The 19024-nt window shown below is 42.8% G+C and overlaps 1 protein-coding gene across 3 annotated transcripts in view; it reads right to left on the reverse strand.

Annotated features, from left to right (window-relative positions):
* Positions 1-590: 590 nt before the first annotated feature.
* LOC120932350 (rho GTPase-activating protein 7-like) overlaps positions 591-19024 on the reverse strand; it is a 172102-nt gene continuing 153668 nt past the window's right edge. The window contains exons 13-14 of one of the 3 annotated variants that reach the window (XM_040344672.1): positions 17682-17855; positions 591-1145 (exon numbers count right to left, since the gene is read on the reverse strand). In XM_040344672.1, the coding sequence (XP_040200606.1) occupies positions 1055-1145; positions 17682-17855 (265 nt within the window). In that variant the 3' untranslated portion in view covers positions 591-1054. Of the gene's footprint in view, positions 1146-17681; positions 17856-19024 lie in introns of those variants that run through there. The other 2 variants (XM_040344671.1, XM_040344673.1) reach the window with 2 other exon arrangements.

Raw genomic sequence — 19024 nt, forward strand, 5'->3', positions numbered from 1 at the left:
TATCCTACCTATGGACACTGACTAACATTGATACAAATTTAAAACATTTTTTATTTATTTTTTAATCCTACCCAAACTATAGTGACCATTGACCCTGACCTTTGATCCTTACTTGACCCAAGCACTGGCCCTGACACTGACTTATATCAAACCTTGATCTACTTATTTTTTTATACACTTTTGTTTGTTTATATCTTTCTCCCTGCAAGGAGAGAGATACATAAAGGGGTTATTTACAAAAGGCAAATCCACTTTGCAAAGTGCACTTGAAATTGCACTGAAAGTGCCCTTGGAAGTGCAATCGCTGTAGATCTGAGGGGAAGATCTGAAATGAGGGGAAGCTCTGCTGATTTTATCATCCAATCATGTGCAAGCTAAAATGCTGTTTTTTATTTTCCTTGCATGCCCCCCTTGGATCTACAGCGACAGCACTTCCACGTGCACTTGTAGTGCAAAGTGGATTTGCCCTTCGTAGATAACCCCAAATGTATCTCTCCCTCTATTCAGTGAGAAAGAAACCACAGGGGTGGGCTGCACAGAGACTGATCACCAATCAGAGGCTATCACAGTGACTCGGAACCAGGATTCCTGGGGCTCCTGGTGAGAGCCTGGTTTCTGTGCTGGGAGCACGCTGTGCGGTGCACTGCCAGCACAAAGACAGATACACATAAATACGACCCCACGGAAAAAATACCTACTTCAGTCAGGCCACATATATGCGCACTGTCAGTGGGAGGGGGTTAAAGAGAACTAAGGAACCATGTGCTTTACCTCAAAAAATGTTTCTACAAAATGTCTTTTATATATATTTATAATAAATTTAATACATTTTTGTCATAATATATAATTTGTACATAAATAAAATCTATATTTATGTATTATGAAATTAAAACAAATTCAAGTACCTTTTCTACATAATACAAAAAAAAAACTACATGCAAAAACTATTGAAACAGTTCCTCAGATTGCATTGGCTTTTCTGGTCACATTCATTTTGCTTCAAAGTGGCCAGGAATCATCATCCATATGGCTTCTCTGTCCATGTCTTCATTGCTTATTTCTTGTCAAAGGAGTTTTTTATTCGCTGGATCTCAGTGGCACACATGTGACCAAAAACTTTATTGTACCACTCACTTGTACGACCCCTGTAAAACAAAGTATGTGAAAAAACTTACATTGTACTAAGACATTATACTGTAGCTACATAAATATTAAATTATATAAGGTGTAGCAGCGCTGTATAAATACTAAACGTGAAAACAAATACATATATCAAATAAATAAAGAAGTAATAAAAGTCCAAGAATGTATGAAGCAAATATATTCCACGTTTGTGCAAAAGATGACTTGAGCGGTGAATCTTCAAAACAAACTCCAAGGGAAAAAGTGATCCCACCACCACATACATTGCTCGTTCACCTCCTTGAAGTAACCCCAAAAGGGTCAAACAAACCTTGCACTCCATGCGTACATCCCCTCCAGGGGATCGTCAGAAAAGAGGGAGAACCAACAACAGGTAAGTACCCCTTCCGTAATAATATCTCCAAACTTTAGATCCAGATTTTGTGGATCTAAAGATTGGAGATATTATTGCAGAAGAAGTACTCTTACCTGTTGTTGATTCTCCCTTTTTTCTGACGATCCCCTGGAGAGGATGTACGCACGGAACATGGAGCAACATCAAAAGAGACCTACATGTGTTACCAACATCCCTGGGTTAAATCGAAAAAAGAGAAACCACCCAAAATGGGACTTTAACGGTAACAACTCAAATTCACAAAAAGTAATAATAATGAAGATTTATTGATAATAATCAATTTATACAAAAGATAAAATAATTAGTGCATTGGTGCGTAGCTTGCCCACGATGATCCAGTAGAGCCCAACGCATTTCGGGACTTCGTCCCTTCGTCAGGGGCTAATATTAACGTGGAGTCACACTGTATATAATACAAATAGCCACATTTTAGAATATTGTACAAAATCACATTGAATATCTATACATATAAACATCAGGAGAATACAGCAATATAATGGCACACACATCATACCCATCACTACACTGTACAGACTCCTGGCTGAACTGGTGCATCTCCCAGCAATGGCAGGAACAACCCCCCCGAAAGGCACATAAAGGAGTAGGATCCCCCAAGCAACTTCCAACAAGCCCAAAAGGTGCCAAGCCAAGGCACGCAGAAACGTCAGTGGGTAAGCTCCCAAATCCTAAACATAACCTTAACATAACATTATGTTTAGGATTTGGGAGCTTACCCATTCTGGGGGGTTTCTCTTTTTTCGATGTGCAGGGTGTGTTTGACCCTTTTGGGGTTACTTCAAGGAGGTGAACAAGCAATGTGATATCCCTGTAATCCTTGAGTAATATTAAAACAAGAAAAATAGTGAAAAACACATGAATAAAATGTCACTGCTGCTATCTTAAAAAATATAAAATGTTAATTATAACCACATTGAAAAAAGCACAAGTGAATCTACAACTCAAACCTCAAATTAGCACTGTGACACACAACCATTAACCACAAAGATAATAAAGTGTGAAAAATAAAGTCCATCAAGGCCCATAAACAGTGCAATGGTGCTGTGAATATATTCACTGGGAATTTCCATAAACCACCACTTGTGTTTGTGGGACACACTTCCCCCTCCAGAGAGAAACTCACCAAACCGTTTTGCTATTCATTCTCATGATTGGCAATAAGACTTGTATATATTGGTCATAGAAACGTGGGATAAATCACCATTCAGAAGATGACTCACCAAAGCATACAAAAGACAGCCTCCAATGGTATAATAAAATCTGCAACAGCCACTTGAATTAAAAATCACACTCACAAAAGGTAAAATCTTAAGTGCAAACTGAAGCTGATAAACTGATGTTTTTGGGAGTTTTGGGCAATTTTTTTTTTTTTTAACAGCCCTTAAACTCCCCTCGATGTTATCCTATGTGTCCATGCACAAACAGGGACCTTTATTTAAGTTTATCAGCAGGGAAGTTTATGGGTTGTTGTCTGAATGCCCTAAAAACACCAGATACCGGTAAAAGCTATTAAACACGGTTTAACGCTGTATACAGAGCATTAAGCCTCATCAAGCATTTCTCTGCCTCTATTCAAAATCAATGGTTCCCTATGCAAGCCCATTGATTTGAATAGAAGTCGGATCATGATGATGCAACTTGTGTTCTAAGGTTCTTGAAGGGAAACCCCCAGCCAAAATGCAAAAATATTAAATTGGTGAGGGGCCCAGAAGAACCGGAGAGGGTGAAGGAATGGCAGAGAGAGAAGAGCCGGAGACGGAAGGAGAAATTGGAAGAGATGCCGGAGCTGCCTTAATAAAATAATCTAAAAATCTGTGTGCTGTGTTTACTTTTGACACTTTTTTTTAGGTGAATGGGTAGGGGTACAATGTACCCCATACTCATTTATATAGGGTGGCTGCCTCCTTGTAAACCACTGGCCAGGGTTTTTGGGAAGAGGTCCTTGTCCTCATCAACATGGAGACAAGGTGCTTTGGAGTGGGAGGCGCAGGGCCCCCCTTCCCCAAAGCACCCACCCCCCCCATGTTGAGGGCATGTGGCCAGGTATGGTACAGGAGGGGAGGGCCGCTCGCTCGTCCACCCTTTTCTGATCTGCCGGGCTACTTGCTCGGATAAGTATCTGGTATGGATTTTGGGGGAGGGGGTTCCGCTCAAAATCCATACCAGACTGAAGGGTCTGATATTTTTCTGGGGGGGAACCCCCACACCAATCGTTTTTTTCATTTTGGCCAGGGGTTCCCCTTCAAGATCCTCAGCACACAAGTCGCACCGCAAGTTGGATCATCATGATCCGAATTCTGGTGCAACTTCTATTCAAATCAATGGGCCCCCATAGGCAACCATTGATTTTAAATATAGGCAGAGAGATGCGGCTCAAATCTAGAGTTGCTAAATTTGCTTTGACGACAATGCAAAACGCTGATAAAACTGAGTTTTTAACGCCGCTTTTTTCCTAGCGTCTCTACTAGTTTTAATGTCCGTTTATCAGCTTCAGTGTGCATGGACTCTAAAGCCCTGTACACACGATTGGTCCATCCGATGAAAACGGTCTGATGGACCGTTTTCATCATTTAACCGATGAAGCTGACTGATGGTCAGTCGTGCCTACACACCATCGGTTAAAAAATTGATCGTGTCAGAACGCGGTGACGTAAAACACGACGACGTGCTGAAAAAAACGAAGTTCAATGCTTCCAAGCATGCGTCGACTTGATTCTGAGCATGCGTGGATTTTTAACCAATGGACGTGACTACAAACGATCGTTTTTTTTCTAATCGGTTAGGTATCCATCGGTTAAATTTAAAACAAGATTGCTTTTTTTAAACCTATGGATAAATAACCGATGGGGCCCACACACGATCGGTTTGGACCGATGAAAACAGTCCATCAGACCGTTCTCATCGTGTGTACGTGGCCTTAGCGTTCATCTCAATATTAGAAGTGGTATCAGGTAGTATATATATATATATATATACACACACACATACACACACACACACACTCCTTATAGTCATTAACTCCCACTGCTCCAATTCACTACCGCCGGTCACAGGCAAAAGGCACAAGATTAGATGCACACAAGCACTCTAGTTCATCCACCTGTGCACTTAACCCTTCCTTTGCAAGTATCACCGTAGAAACGGAATTATCACAAATACAAGTCCAAGCAGGGAAATTAATCTCAAATCTAATAATTTCACTTTTCAATAACAAGTATACAGTATATACCAGATAAACCTTAAATAATAAAAACATCAAAACACATAAAATGAAATCCAATGAAATCATGGAATAAAATATTATATTATTCACAAAAACAACTGGACCCATATTAGCAATTATCTATCAATGCTCAAATAAAAGAGATTTTAATAATCACTTATAAAACAATTGATATCAACTTCAAAATTAAGGTGCTAAAAATTGAAAATGAAAGATCCAGATGATGGATTGCCTCTCGGGTGATCAGGAAGGAATTTATTTTCCTACCAAATTGGATCATGCTTTGCTGGAGTTTTTCACCTTTCTCTGGATCAACTGTAGGTATAGGATTGTGTATATGGGATTGTATGATTTTTTTATTTGATATATTTATCTATTTTTTAATTGGATGAACTAGATAGACTTGTGTCTTTTTTCAACCTGACTAACTATGTAATACAGTTGTGCTCATAAGTTTACATACCCTGGCAGAATTTATGATTCATTGGGCATTTTTCAGAAAATATGAATGATAACACAAAAATGTTTCTTTCACTCATGGTGTTTGGCTTAAGCCATTTATTAACAATCAACTGTGTTTACTCTTTTTAAATCATAATGGCAACAGAAACTACCCAAATGACCAGGTTCAAAGGTTTACATACCCTGGTGATTTTGGCCTGATAACATGCACACAAGTTGACACAAAGGGGTTTGAATGGCTCGCCTGTGATCTGTTTGCTTGTAATTAGTGTGTGTGTGTATAAAAAGTCAAACTCTAGTCAAGAAGTGGAAAATTAGGGGTTCTGTTGAAACCAAGCCACGGTCAGGTAGACCAACTAAAATTTTAGCCACAACTGCCAGGAAAATTGTTCAGGATGCAAAGAAAAACCCCAAAATAACTTCAGGGGAAATACAGGACCCTCTGAAAACGTGATGTGGCCGTTTCAAGATGTACAATAAGGAGGCACTTGAAGAATGATGGGCTGCATGGTCGAGTCGTCAGAAGAAAGCCATTACTATGCAAATGCCACAAAGTATCCCGCTTACAATATGCCAAACAGCACAGAGACGAGCCTCAAATCTTCTGGCACAAAGTCATTTGAAATGATGAGACCAAAGATTAGCTTTTTGGCCACAACCATAAATGCTTCATTTGGAGAGGAGTCAGCAAGGCTGATAAAGGGTAAAAGAAAAAGGGGGTTAGGTCCGCTGCTCACTAAATATCAAACTACTGTACAGAATATGAAATCCTAGCACAGTAGCCCATTTATTGTGGTCTCATCTAGAAGATGCGGTCTCCGTTGGCCAAATATCTATGCAAAAACAAAACCACTGGGGAGAAATAAGAGGAACCCCCTGGATAAAGAAGCCACGGGTGGACCACGCCGCATGAATTTTTTTTAAATTTATTGGTAAAAAATGTATATGTAAATTACAATTGCATAAATACCAGCAGGCACTCAAAACCCATCACCAACACCTAATTCAATTAAAATGAATAAGACAACGTTGTCTATATTAAAACTGCGACTCGTCACAAAGTGCATGCATGCAATACTCTAATAGGGTGACCAGCTGGAAAGTGAAATCCAGTTGATCACACTGCAAACTGATGGATCAGCCAAATAGGCTGACCTGGTCCCCTATGCGGAATGCATAAGAGTAGTTATGAAAAAAGCTGTGCGCAAGGGCTCATATGGATAGATGACATCAGACACTACTGACACAGCACAATTGGACAAGGTATCCGGTGATAAAAGGCTGTGAATGCAAGGCAGTCAATGAGGTAGGTCAGTCACACTTGAAGCCGCGTGTAGAGGGCAAGAAGCAGGGTAGCAGCAGAGCATGAAAAGCAAGTCCAAAGTGGCTGGATAATGCAACAAGTTCATGAAGCAATGACAGCTTAAACATGCAACACCAGCATAATGCATTTAAATTGGACCAGCGGTCTGCTCATCAAGCCTGGATATGGAAAGGATCATACGGAATTGCTAGGGTCCGCCTCTCCTGTTGGTAGGGAGCCAATCACAGCAGGCTGCTATATGTTTAAATCAGCTGGATATACCACAGGGTACAGTAGCCCTGTTCTGGGGAAAAAATCTCCTACTGCTATTCGGCTGACCAATTAATAGCATTCAAGTTGCATTATAAATAAAAAGGCCACTAGATGTCAGTCTCCTAAAGTAATATCAAAAATGAGCTCTTTCATCAGTCACAGACATTTCTGAAAATCACATCGCTGGTGTAAGTGAATGTAAAGCAGAAAAGGCTGATAGCAGCCACCCAAGGGCAGCCATCATTATAAGGGGAATCAAAAATAAATAAATATAAATGTAATAATTAGATAAATCAATTTGGTGAATGACTTATAATCAACGAATTACTAAACAGCCGTCAGACACAGAATGAAGAACTGCACAGAGGAAACACATGAAAATTAAAATAATAAAGGGAATAACAAAAAAATGAGAATTGAATAGAAGGGCATATATCTATCCCCAAATATATTCCTCATATCTACCATCAAAAAACAATCACCAATTAATCAGTAATTAATATAAAAATGTATAAAAAATTGGTTAAAGAAAAATATAATTGGAGAGACAGAGGCCCAGTGTAACGGCTACCCACTGGTAGTGAGGGGTATCGGCCGTTGGAGACGTCCTTTTCCCTGGCAAGCTGCGATATGCAAGTACCGCCGGTATATCCCATCGAACGCCCTTCCAAGAAACGAGACGTGCTACGTTTGAAGGGTCAAGCAGACTGACTTTATTTGGCATATTTCACCTGCTTATATCTGTTTACAACTGTACAGAAACAAATGACACCCCCCCCCCCAGGGGGGACTTCAATACACACACTTTGAAAGAATGACCTTCCCTTGAGCCAATCAGCTGCTAGCCATTTTGGCTCCTTAACTTGATCAGACAATAGAATGCAATTAACCTTTAAAACAATTATCACTCACACATAATCCCCATCAGCATACACCTCGCAGGGGGGCTGTTTACCTCCACAAAAGAGTTCATTAGCTATGCGAAGAGTACATTAGCATTCAGCAGTGAAAGAGACTCTTTGTCCAGTTAACCCTTTGAGCTCAGAATACAATGCGGTACATCCAATTGTGACAAGCCATGCAGTTCCTTGTAGTCCCCCTGCATGAAGATTATCGATGTCCCGGCAGCATGCATATGTCCGTTACACTACTCCCCCTTTTGTGGAACACTCCGGCAGACCCGGATTGATCCTTTTCGGATCAACTTGGGGATGTCCGGTCTGCTGTTAGGGTAAAAGTTCCGTTTGCCTGGACAGTCCGTCGGCCTTCCCATTGGCTTACCAGGTCGGTAGCTGATGGTGACGGTGAAGAATAGAATTCAATTCTGGAACAGTCACTTGCTTTGCTCTCTCAATGGCTCCCAAAACCTGTTGCTGATGCTCTTGGGACAGATACGGCACCACCTGGATGCAAATCCCATTTAATCTTTTGACAATTTCCGCCTGTTTGTGCATTTCAATGTTCAAGCCACGGGACATCTCATAATACATGACATAGTGTCGTTGCATCTCTGATTTCTCCCTGGCCAACTTGTCACATTCCCATTTTAGACTGTGATATTGTGCCTGATCTACAGTACATGTCGGGGAAGGTAGTCTTACCCGGTTCTCAGCAGCAAGCGGGTTGATTCCAGCAACGCGGGTGGTCAGGGGACAAGCAGCAGCAGGTGTAGGTAAATAAGCCGAAGTCAGAGGGCCAATGTCGTTGCCCAGCACCACCTCGGCAGGTAGGTTGTCCATGATACCAACTGTGGTCTTTCCTGACCCGGCTCCCCAGTCTAAGTGCACCCGGGCGGTGGGTACGCGAAATACAGCACCCCCTGCGACCCGGACGGCAACTGTGCGATTGGACACGTTCTCTGGCTTTACCAGATGTTTTTGAATCAGAGTGATAGTATATCCGGAATCTCTTAGGCCTTGTGCTACTTGTCCATTCACTCGTACCTCCTGACGGTGATGCTGACGGTTATCTGGAGAGGCCACTTGTATTGGGTCTGCCTCATACCAAATTCCCAGACATTCCTCAGGGCCCCCCTCGGTCTCCAGGCAGTGGGCCGCAGAGGGACGTGATGGAGTGACCTCTGTGTTGGGTGTTGTGCGTCTCCAATTGTTATTGGTAGCTCTCAAAGGGCAATAACGAGCAATATGTCCCGTGTCGCTGCAGTGATGGCACGTCACCCTAGGCGAATCCCGGGGGTAGTTGCTAGGCCCCTGAGGATGTGGTGGGACTGGAGCCCGAAACTCTGGGCGTGGGGTGACGGTTGGAGTACGCGGTTCTACCTTCTGAGCCAGCCGCATAGTACCCTGGCTTACTTTCCTTGTCTCCGCGTACTCATCTGCTAGCCGAGCCGCCTCGTTTAAGTTAGCGGGACGGCGATCTCGTACCCAGTCTTGTATGTCTGCGGCCAGGTCTTGGAAGAAATGTTCCATTAGGAACAGCTGCAATACTTCCTCCCCGGTGTTGGCCTTGCACCCTTGGACCCAAAGGGATGCCACCCTTTGTAACTGGTTGGCCCATTCCATGTGGGAGTCCACAGCCATCTTCTTGGAATCCCGGAAGCGCCGGCGGTAGGCTTCTGGCGTTACGGCATATCGGGTTAGCAGCGCCTTTTTAACTTGCTGATATTGTAAAATATCCTCTGGAGCGAGAGCCCGAAAGGCTTCATTGGCTTTGCCCGACAATTTCCCCGACAAAATAGTGACCCATTGGTCTGGTGGTACCTGGTGTAGTGAGCACTGCCTCTCAAAGTCCGCCAAATATCCATCGATTTCCTCCTCACTTTCTACAAAAGCTTTAAATGCAGTGAACGGTATTTTCTTTCCTGTAGCCACGGGTGGGGGGGTAGGAACTGCAGGTGTAATGGGCTGTCTCGCTCTTACCAGTTCCAGTTCTTGTCCCCTCTTCGTTTGTATCTCCTCCCTTGCTTCCCGGAACAGCTGGTTGATTAGTTCCACGGACGTTTCTGGATACAAGGATAATCTCCGCTGTACAATCCCAGTAATTACATCTTCTTTGCTGACCGGTGCAAGGGGCTCCGTTCCTTCCATGGATCCATCCATTTCGTCCAGCTCCAGCAGGTCAGCTATCAGCTCCCTCCGTGGTCTGTTGCTGGCGCTCCTACCACGACTCTCCAATAGATCTTTTAGTGTGGATCTTTTCAGCCTGGCGTACTGCGACTCCATTCAGCACTTGCTCTTTGGATAAAAGGACCATCCCACTGCTACCAACCAATGTAACGGCTACCCACTGGTAGTGAGGGGTATCGGCCGTTGGAGACGTCCTTTTCCCTGGCAAGCTGCGATATGCAAGTACCGCCGGTATATCCCATCGAACGCCCTTCCAAGAAACGAGACGTGCTACGTTTGAAGGGTCAAGCAGACTGACTTTATTTGGCATATTTCACCTGCTTATATCTGCTTACAACTGTACAGAAACAAATGACACTCCCCCCCCCCCCCAGGGGGGACTTCAATACACACACTTTGAAAGAATGACCTTCCCTTGAGCCAATCAGCTGCTAGCCATTTTGGCTCCTTAACTTGATCAGACAATAGAATGCAATTAACCTTTAAAACAATTATCACTCACACATAATCCCCATCAGCATACACCTCGCAGGGGGGCTGTTTACCTCCACAAAAGAGTTCATTAGCTATGCGAAGAGAACATTAGCATTCAGCAGTGAAAGAGACTCTTTGTCCAGTTAACCCTTTGAGCTCAGAATACAATGCGGTACATCCAATTGTGACAAGCCATGCAGTTCCTTGTAGTCCCCCTGCATGAAGATTATCGATGTCCCGGCAGCATGCATATGTCCGTTACACCCAGATTCACGTAGGAAATACGACGGCGTATCTCCAGATACGCCGTCGTATCTCTGAGTCTGAGCCGTCGTATCTTGGCGCCTGATTCAAAGAATCAGATACGCCAGAATTTGTATAAGATACGACCAGCGTAAGTCTCCTACACCATCGTATTTTAACTGCATATTTACGCTGGCCGCTAGGGGCGTGTACTTAATCTGATTTTTTCTAGAAATATGTAAATCAGCTAGATACGCCGATTCACAAACGTACGCCCGGCCGTCACATTACAGATACGCCGTTTACGTTTGGCTTTTCATGGCGTAAAGTTAACCCTGCTATATGAGGCGTAGATGAGGCATACCAATGTTAAGTATGGACGTCGGGCCAGCGTCAAATTTTCCGTTGATTACGTCGTTTGCGTAAGTCGTTCGCGAATAGGGCTGTGCGTAATTTACGTTCACGTCGAAAGCATTGGATTTTTGCGGGTTAATTTGGAGCATGCGCACTGGGATACTTTCACGGACGGCGCATGCACCGTTCGGAGAAAGCGTCATTTACGTGGGGTCACAATACATTTACATAATACACGCCCACATCTTCCACATTTGAATTAGGCGGGCTTACGCCGGCCTATTTACGCTACGCCGCCGCAACTTTGCTTTGAGAATACTGCACTTGCCTCTCAAAGTTGCGTAACGTAAATAGGATACGTTACACCCGCACAAAGATGCGCTCTCCTACGTAAATCCGGGCCAGAGTCTTCTAAATCTGACACATAAAGAGAGATGTGTATCAATGCATGTTACTGGTCAAAGCAAGCAACACACATCAATAAGGCCGGTCATTGAAGATAAATATATGTACCGCTAAGGACACCACTGCAGGTAGGGCAAGGCAATATCCTTCCATGCTGTGGTAGTGAAATTAATCATTCAGGTTCATATGGTAGGGATGAAAGATTATCATAGTTGTTTACAATAATTATCTTTCTAGGATTGAAAACTGCACTCTACATTCAGGCCTGAAGGTACAGTCTAAATATCCACATTTTCTCTCTTTGTAGTAAGACTGTATCAAAGTCCCCCCTTCTTGCTGACAAGTTGAGAGTGTATATTCCCTTAACTTTCAGGCCAGACGTGCTGCTTTGATGAAAGTCGGCAAAATGCAACGCTATAGGTGACATTTCCTCTCTTTTTTTCCCCATTTGGGTTTGTGTTTGGCTTGCATCTGTTTTAATTTTAGTGAAGTTTTTAATACTACGCAGATGTTCACCTATGCGGATGCAGATGCGGATGCAAAGCTGTCTTTTGGTCTTACCGATATAATATTTTTTACAGGGGCATTCTAACATATAGATCACCCTCATAGTGGCACAGTTAATAAATATGTTAATAGAGAACATAACGCTTCCATCCGCATTGGTGAATTTTGCAGTTTTATCTATATGATCACATATTTGACAGTGACCACGCGCATACATCCCTTTAAGGGGCGGTAAGTCAGTTAGCCAGCTTGTAGTTTGCTCCCTAGTGTGTTCCGAATGAACTAGTGTGTCTCTAAGATTACGGGCCCTTCTAGCAGCCATTTGTGGTGAAGGCCCCACAATGTCGTTAAGCAGGGGAGATCTAGTGAGCACACTCCAGTGTTTTTGTAGGACAGATTTGACCTCATTCCACTGTGCCCCATAGGTGGTAATCAAACGTGGGGAAATATTCTTAGTGGCTGTCTTGGGCTTATTATTAAGGAGATCCTTCCTATTTGTTTTCCAGGCCCTTTTCCGTGCCCTATCCAGTACCTTCTGGGGATACCCACATTCCCTGAACCTAGCATGCATTTCACCCGATTCACGTTGGAAATCGGCATCATTTGAACAATTTCTGCGAAGTCGCAGGAACTGGCCAACTGTAATCCCCCTGATCAAATGGTCAGGGTGATGGTTAGAGGCCTGAAGCAGGGTGTTAGCAGGGGTAGGTTTCCTAAAAGTACTAGTAGTCACTTGATTGTCCACAATGGAAACATTCAAATCAAGAAATTAAATGGACCGAGAGTCCACCACATGAGTAAGTTTGATGTTCCTTTCATTAACATTAAGTTCACATAGAAACACATGCAGTTGCTCCCGGTCGCCCCGCCAGATCATAAGGATATCATCGATGTACCTCAGCCAGGTAAGTACCTGACCAAGGTACATCAGCATCCTGTAAACCACCTCCAGTTCCCAGAGGCCAAGGTGGAGGCAGGCATATGAGGGGGCCCAGGGTGCACCTATTGCCATGCCTCTAACCTGTTGGTAATAGCACTCTAGGAATTGGAAGTGGTTGTTGGTCAGGGCAAGTTCCAGGAGCTCAAGAATAAATTCATTCTGAGCTCCAAATTCTGGATAACATTCATCCAGAAAGAAGGAAACTGCCCTGAGGCCCCACTCATGGGATATCGACGTATATAGGATTCTACGTCGATCCTGACGAGTAGGGCACCAGGGGGACCTCCAAGTCTTGTAGCTTCACAAGCACATCCATTGTATCCCATACATAGGAAGGCAATTGGGCAACCATCGTTTTAATAAAGCTGTCCACATACCTACCAACTCGTTCAAGTGGGCCATTGATTGCCGAAACAATTGGCCTTCCCGTGGGTCAACGAGGGATTTGTGAAGCTTTGGGATCATATAAAGCGTGGGGTTATTATATTCCCCAATCTTCAGGTAGTCCCCTTTTTTGGAGCCAAGTAGATTGGCTTCATAAGCAAAACAAATTGTACGATTGACTCTAGCAGCCAGGGCAGGGAAGGGATTGGAAGGCAGCTTAAGATAAGTGGATTCATCACGTAGCTGTCAGAAGACCTCTCGCTCATACAGGTCATCTGACAGCAGTACTATGTTACCACCCTTATCCCTTCCCTTGACTGTCAAGTCGCCTGCTGCCTCTAATTCAGAGAGTCTAATTATTATCTTATTAAGATAATTTTTAACTAAGTCCAGAAAAAGACGTATCCAGTGATATTTATGTATAGGGGGCATTTTAAGGGATTTGATACGCAAGTCACTTGCTCTCCTAAATCTGTCAGATTCCGCTGACTCCAATGAGTCAGCTTGTTCATCAAGAAGTGCCATTAGATCTTTTTTAAATGGAACAGATATACCCCCGATATTCATTTTAAATTGCATCTGTGGATAAAAATCCTTGATCGCCTTTGATGCGATGCTGAACGATTTTTGTCCACAGACACAATTTAAAATGAATATCGGGGGTACATCTGTTTCATTTTTGGACACTTGGATTTACATAGATCAGGGCCGGTTGGAATCTGATCTTTATGTAAAGCCAACGGATAGAAATCAACTTCTGCTATTTGACAGTTTTCATCCCCCCCCATGTATTTCAATCTATCATTAGGAGTCAACTCCTATGGGTGAGACGAATAGTGACCAATGAAACTATTAGGAAAACAAGAATATAAGAAATGTGTTCTAAAATTTAGTGAACGCGGATACCCGAGAAAAATCATTGATCAAGAAGTGAAAAAAATACATCAGGAGGAAATGAATGTAGCTTTAATAAGAAAAAAAAACATCCATGATGCGACTACCTTTTTCTATGCAATATCACAGCTACAGTGAGCATTTATTTAGGATCATCAGCAAGCACTGGCCCCTTTTGAAACAAGCTTATCCACAAATTAAGGTCTTTCAGCAAACACAGATTAAAGCCTTTAGAAGGAATAAAACATTACGCGATTCATTGGTTCGATCAGAATTTAGACCCAAAGAACAGGAAGCCAAAATAAAGTTTTTGGGAAAGAAAAGGAAAGGATGCTTTCCCTGCTTGAATTGCATTCAGTGCAACCTTATGATAAAAGGTGACCACTATGTCCATTCCAGCAATTGGGACAAGGTCATTTTAAAAGTTTTCTTTTACATGTCTGTCCTCCTATGCAATTTACATGCTCACCTGTCCTTGTAACTTAATTTATGTTGGGGAAAAGATAAAAGATAGAATCGCTCAGCACCCCAGTACCATAAGACACAAACAGCCAGGTTTGCCAGTTTCCAGACATTTTCTGGAAAAAGGGCATTGGGATTCAGACCTACGTTTTATGGTGCTAGAGGAAATTCCACGACATAGGAGAGGAGAGGAGGTGACAGGATTTTAAAGCTCAAACAAAGAGGTTTGGTGGATAAAGAAATTACGATTTCTTCATCCTGAAGGAATTAATAGGGATTATGATTTATATCATTTTCTTTGAGTGATCAATCGGGCATTTTGCATGTTTTCCTTTTCAGATCACGATTGGAATCCATCAGATGTACGACATGAGATGTACTCAGGAGATCTACAGAGAATTATGATCTATCTTTTGGACTGATACATTTGTATTTTGAATCATGATATATAAGGAATATTAGGTGAAGAGTTGAGGTTTCTATATTTATTTGTGTCTATACTGGATGTTTTTGTTCTTTTGACCTTTTTTCATTTTTTTCTGTATGATTTGTTTTTTTCTAGATTTATTTATACATTTTTTGGTTACATATGAATTTTCAATATCACTGTTTGATGTACTATTTGTAATATTCATTGATTGTGGATTTGTATATGGGATTGTAATCTCTCTTTGAACTAACATAGGGTTAAATTGGATCCAATTGATCCATTCTGATTGTTTCTGATCTGGACGGATGGGGTCCACCTGTGGGGTTACACCCTCAGATGTTGGGATAAAGAGAGAGGCCCAGATTCACATACATCGGCGCATATTTATGCCGCCGTAGCGTATCTTCTTTACGCTACGCCGACGCAGCTGTTTTCTTAGGCGTAAGTCATCGTAAGTGGAAGTGGGCGTGAGCCATGCAAATGAGGCGTGACCCCAGGCAAATGATGGTCCGCGTGCCATAAAGCTATGAATAACGAACGGCGCATGCATCGTCCCGTGGACGCATCCAGTGCGCATTATCAGAATCACGTCGGAACTACTCCCTAAGATACGCCTGATCACTGCCTATGACATGAACGTAACCTACGCCTAGTCATATTCACGTATAACGTAAACGACAAAAGATACGACGGCTTGTGTTCCCTGGTCCATACCTTTGCATGGGTTGCGCCTCATATATGGGGAATAACTTTACGCTGGACGTACGACTTACGCAAACCGCGTATATTATGCGCCGGGCGCAAGTACGTTCGTGAATCGACGTATCTCCCTCATTTCCATATTTGAATAGGAAATCAATGGGAGCATCCAGCGTAAATATGCGCCCACGATACGCCGGCGTAGGCAAGTTACGCCGGTCGGATGAAGCCTATTTTTAGGCGTATCTTAGTTTGTGGGCACGGCGCATAGATACAATGGCACATATTTGCACTTACGCGGCGCAAGTGCTTTGTGAATCCGGGCCAGATTCTTTTCTCAAACTATCACACTAAGCCTATCAGCCTGATGAAGAGCAGGGATGCTTGAACCTGTACAGTAGCTGCTTTTGCTGTATGTTTACATGATTTGAAGATTGAAGTAAAATTGTTTGCAATCGGAGTACATGTTCCTTTGTCGTTTTTATCTATATATACTGTACACTGTGTGGACGGCAACAGAGGAAACCCAAACGTGAAATAATATAAATACAACCACCTCCAATGCACAACAACCAAACAGAACCCACAAATAATAACAGTAACAGACAAATATATACAAGTAATGGTGAAAACCAGAATCATAAACAGGGCCAGGCCAGGGTCGTCAACAGGAGGTCAGCAGCTGGGGAAAGGGAAAACAAACAGGACAAGGAGAGGATGGATGGATCACAGGAGGGATGAGTACAGACAGGTACAAGGCTCAAGGCTCAGGGTTCAGGTAACAGACAGGAACAGGATCAGGTACAGATACAGAGCTTCTCAGGGTCAGGGCGCAAGGAAAGATACCAGGGCAAAGTATGAGTATGTCTGCTGGGTATTTATACACATCTCCTGCAATCAGACTCAGGTGATGCCTGATTGCAGGAGATGATGACAGCTAAGGCTGGAGTTCTCCTTTAAGTAGTGGATGTGTATGGATTATTTTTTCACACTGATGCTGTGCAGGTTTACTGCAACACGGGTGCAGTGCAGTGTTACCTGCAAGTTATCTGTGCTTTGCTTTAGACTTCTATTTCATCAGGTGGTTTTGGTGTGTTTTCTGAAAACACATCAAAAGTCTTGCATGCAGGAATGTTGGTGCGCTTTTAGAAAATGCACCAAAACCACCCAATGCAATAGAAGTCTATTGCAAAGCACATGTAATCTGCACGAAACATATGGAAACAATGTGCTGCACCCCCAGTACAGGAAAACTGCACCACATTAGTCAATACAAAAAAAGTGTGGACTGAGTGGTGTTAACCCTGCTAGTGTCTTCTACTAAATTACTTAAAGGGGAGTTCCAGCCTTTTTGGGTTTATTAAAAGTCAGCAACTACAAAAAGTGTAGCTGCTGACTTTTAATAAACAGACACTTACCTGCTCCACAGTCCAGCGATGCAGCCGACCGGAGCTCCGCTCCTCTCCTCTCCCCCCCTCTCCCCCCCTCTCCGCCGGCACCTCCATTCACTCTGAGGGCACCCGGCCGTGACAGCTTTTGGCTTCACGGCCAGGCACACTCCATGAGTGGACAGGCGATCTCCTGGGACCTGTCACGTGTCCCAGGAGATCGCCTAGAGGGAGGGGCCACCTAAGGCGAGAGGAGAAGTTGCCGAGGCGGTCCCTGGGCGGAAGAAGGAAGTCCCACTCCTACCGAAGCCCCCACTCCCCCCCCCCAACAAAAATTGCATGCCAAATGTGGCATGTAAGGGGGTGAGGAGTGTTTAAAGCGGAAGTTCCACTTTTGGGTGGAACCTCGCTTTAAACATTTGCCACTCTCAGATCTCTAAAACATTAATGCTAATCATTTTGTAATCATAGATAATTCGGTGGGCCCAAGTAAGTTCTTTGAGACAACACAGACATTTTTTATAGGGCACAGGACAGCTCTAAATTTCTTACTTATTTACCACTTAGTTAATATTCTACAGTGATTTAGGATGTTTTACCTTGTGTCTGTCCTACAGACATAGGTTACTTTACACTTCTGAGTGCCGATGTTTTCTATTAGGTGCTCACACAAAACGACATGTCCCAGGATCCCAGTGATCTCAACATCCTCACATTCAACTGAAGTTGCTGCCAAAATACAAGTGCCACTTTTAGGGTCAGTTCTCCATGTCCTGAAAAATAATGTAACAATAATGCAATTATAGAAAATCCATCTTGTATATATATATATAGAGAGAGATTTACAAAGACCAAAGACTTAGTTTAGTATAGAGACTACTTTGTCTCAATTATATATTAAAGTTATTTGTAAAAACCTGGAAAAAGTTTAAAAAATAGTGGCCAGATGTGTACATTCTTTCTTTGAAAATTTTGTATAAAAATGATTTAAAAAAAAATAGTCACCAGGCTTTAACTTATTTTTTTACGGTGTAAAGGAGAAGCAAGGCCAAATCTCTTTTGGCCCTACTTTTCGTGTGGGTCACAGGAGTGCACTTCATTCTGAACTCCTGGAACCTGTATTCAGCCTACAGCAGGCTAAAGTCCGCTGACACCAGACGTCACTCAGCCAAGTCCAGGTTTTGACCAGATCCCAACTTTAATGTCGGAATGCACCTAGATGCCTAACCTGCAGCTGACTCAGCCTTTCAGCATGCTGCTAAGGACCTAAGCCAGCCATTCCCAACCCCACAGCCCAGCACTCAGTGAGCACTGGAGGGGCAGAGCAAAGAACCGGTGACTGACAGTCACTTGCTCTTTGCTCACTGAAGACCAAGAACTGAGCGATCAGTGGTTTTTGATCACTCAGTTCCCTCTACAAAGAAAAAAAAAGTTAGCATTTTTTCCTATTTTTTTTTTAACGTTTCCTGGACTAAAACTGCACTAATCTGAGACATTAATATTGAGTATTTATTTTATTTTATTTTTTAACCAAAGTAACATAAATGCTACTATAGGACCTATTTATAAGGAAGTATAGTATTTTGAGGTATATACTTTACTTTTTGCATCTAACAATTTTGAGAGCCTGTTGTTGTTCAGAATTCAGCAATGACAGTTTCTAACACAAGTTTGTGAATAGCAGCAGTGATCCCCTTTTCTTCACCCCCCCAGGAAGCATCTGGTAAAATACACACCCTGTTAGCCGATGCCAGAACCTCCTTATCAGATCAGGACAGAGGCAGACCCTCTTATGCCTATTAGCCAAATCCACTGAAAGCCCTTATAAAGCTGTCTGACTTGCCCAGAGTTTTTTTATTTTTTTATTATTATTTTTTATTGATTTTTGACAAAACATAAAAACATACAACAGCAACCGGCTCAGCACAACAGAGTCGGTGAT

The sequence above is a fragment of the Rana temporaria genome, chromosome 3 (assembly GCF_905171775.1).
Source record: "Rana temporaria chromosome 3, aRanTem1.1, whole genome shotgun sequence".
NCBI classification, from domain to species: domain Eukaryota; kingdom Metazoa; phylum Chordata; class Amphibia; order Anura; family Ranidae; genus Rana; species Rana temporaria.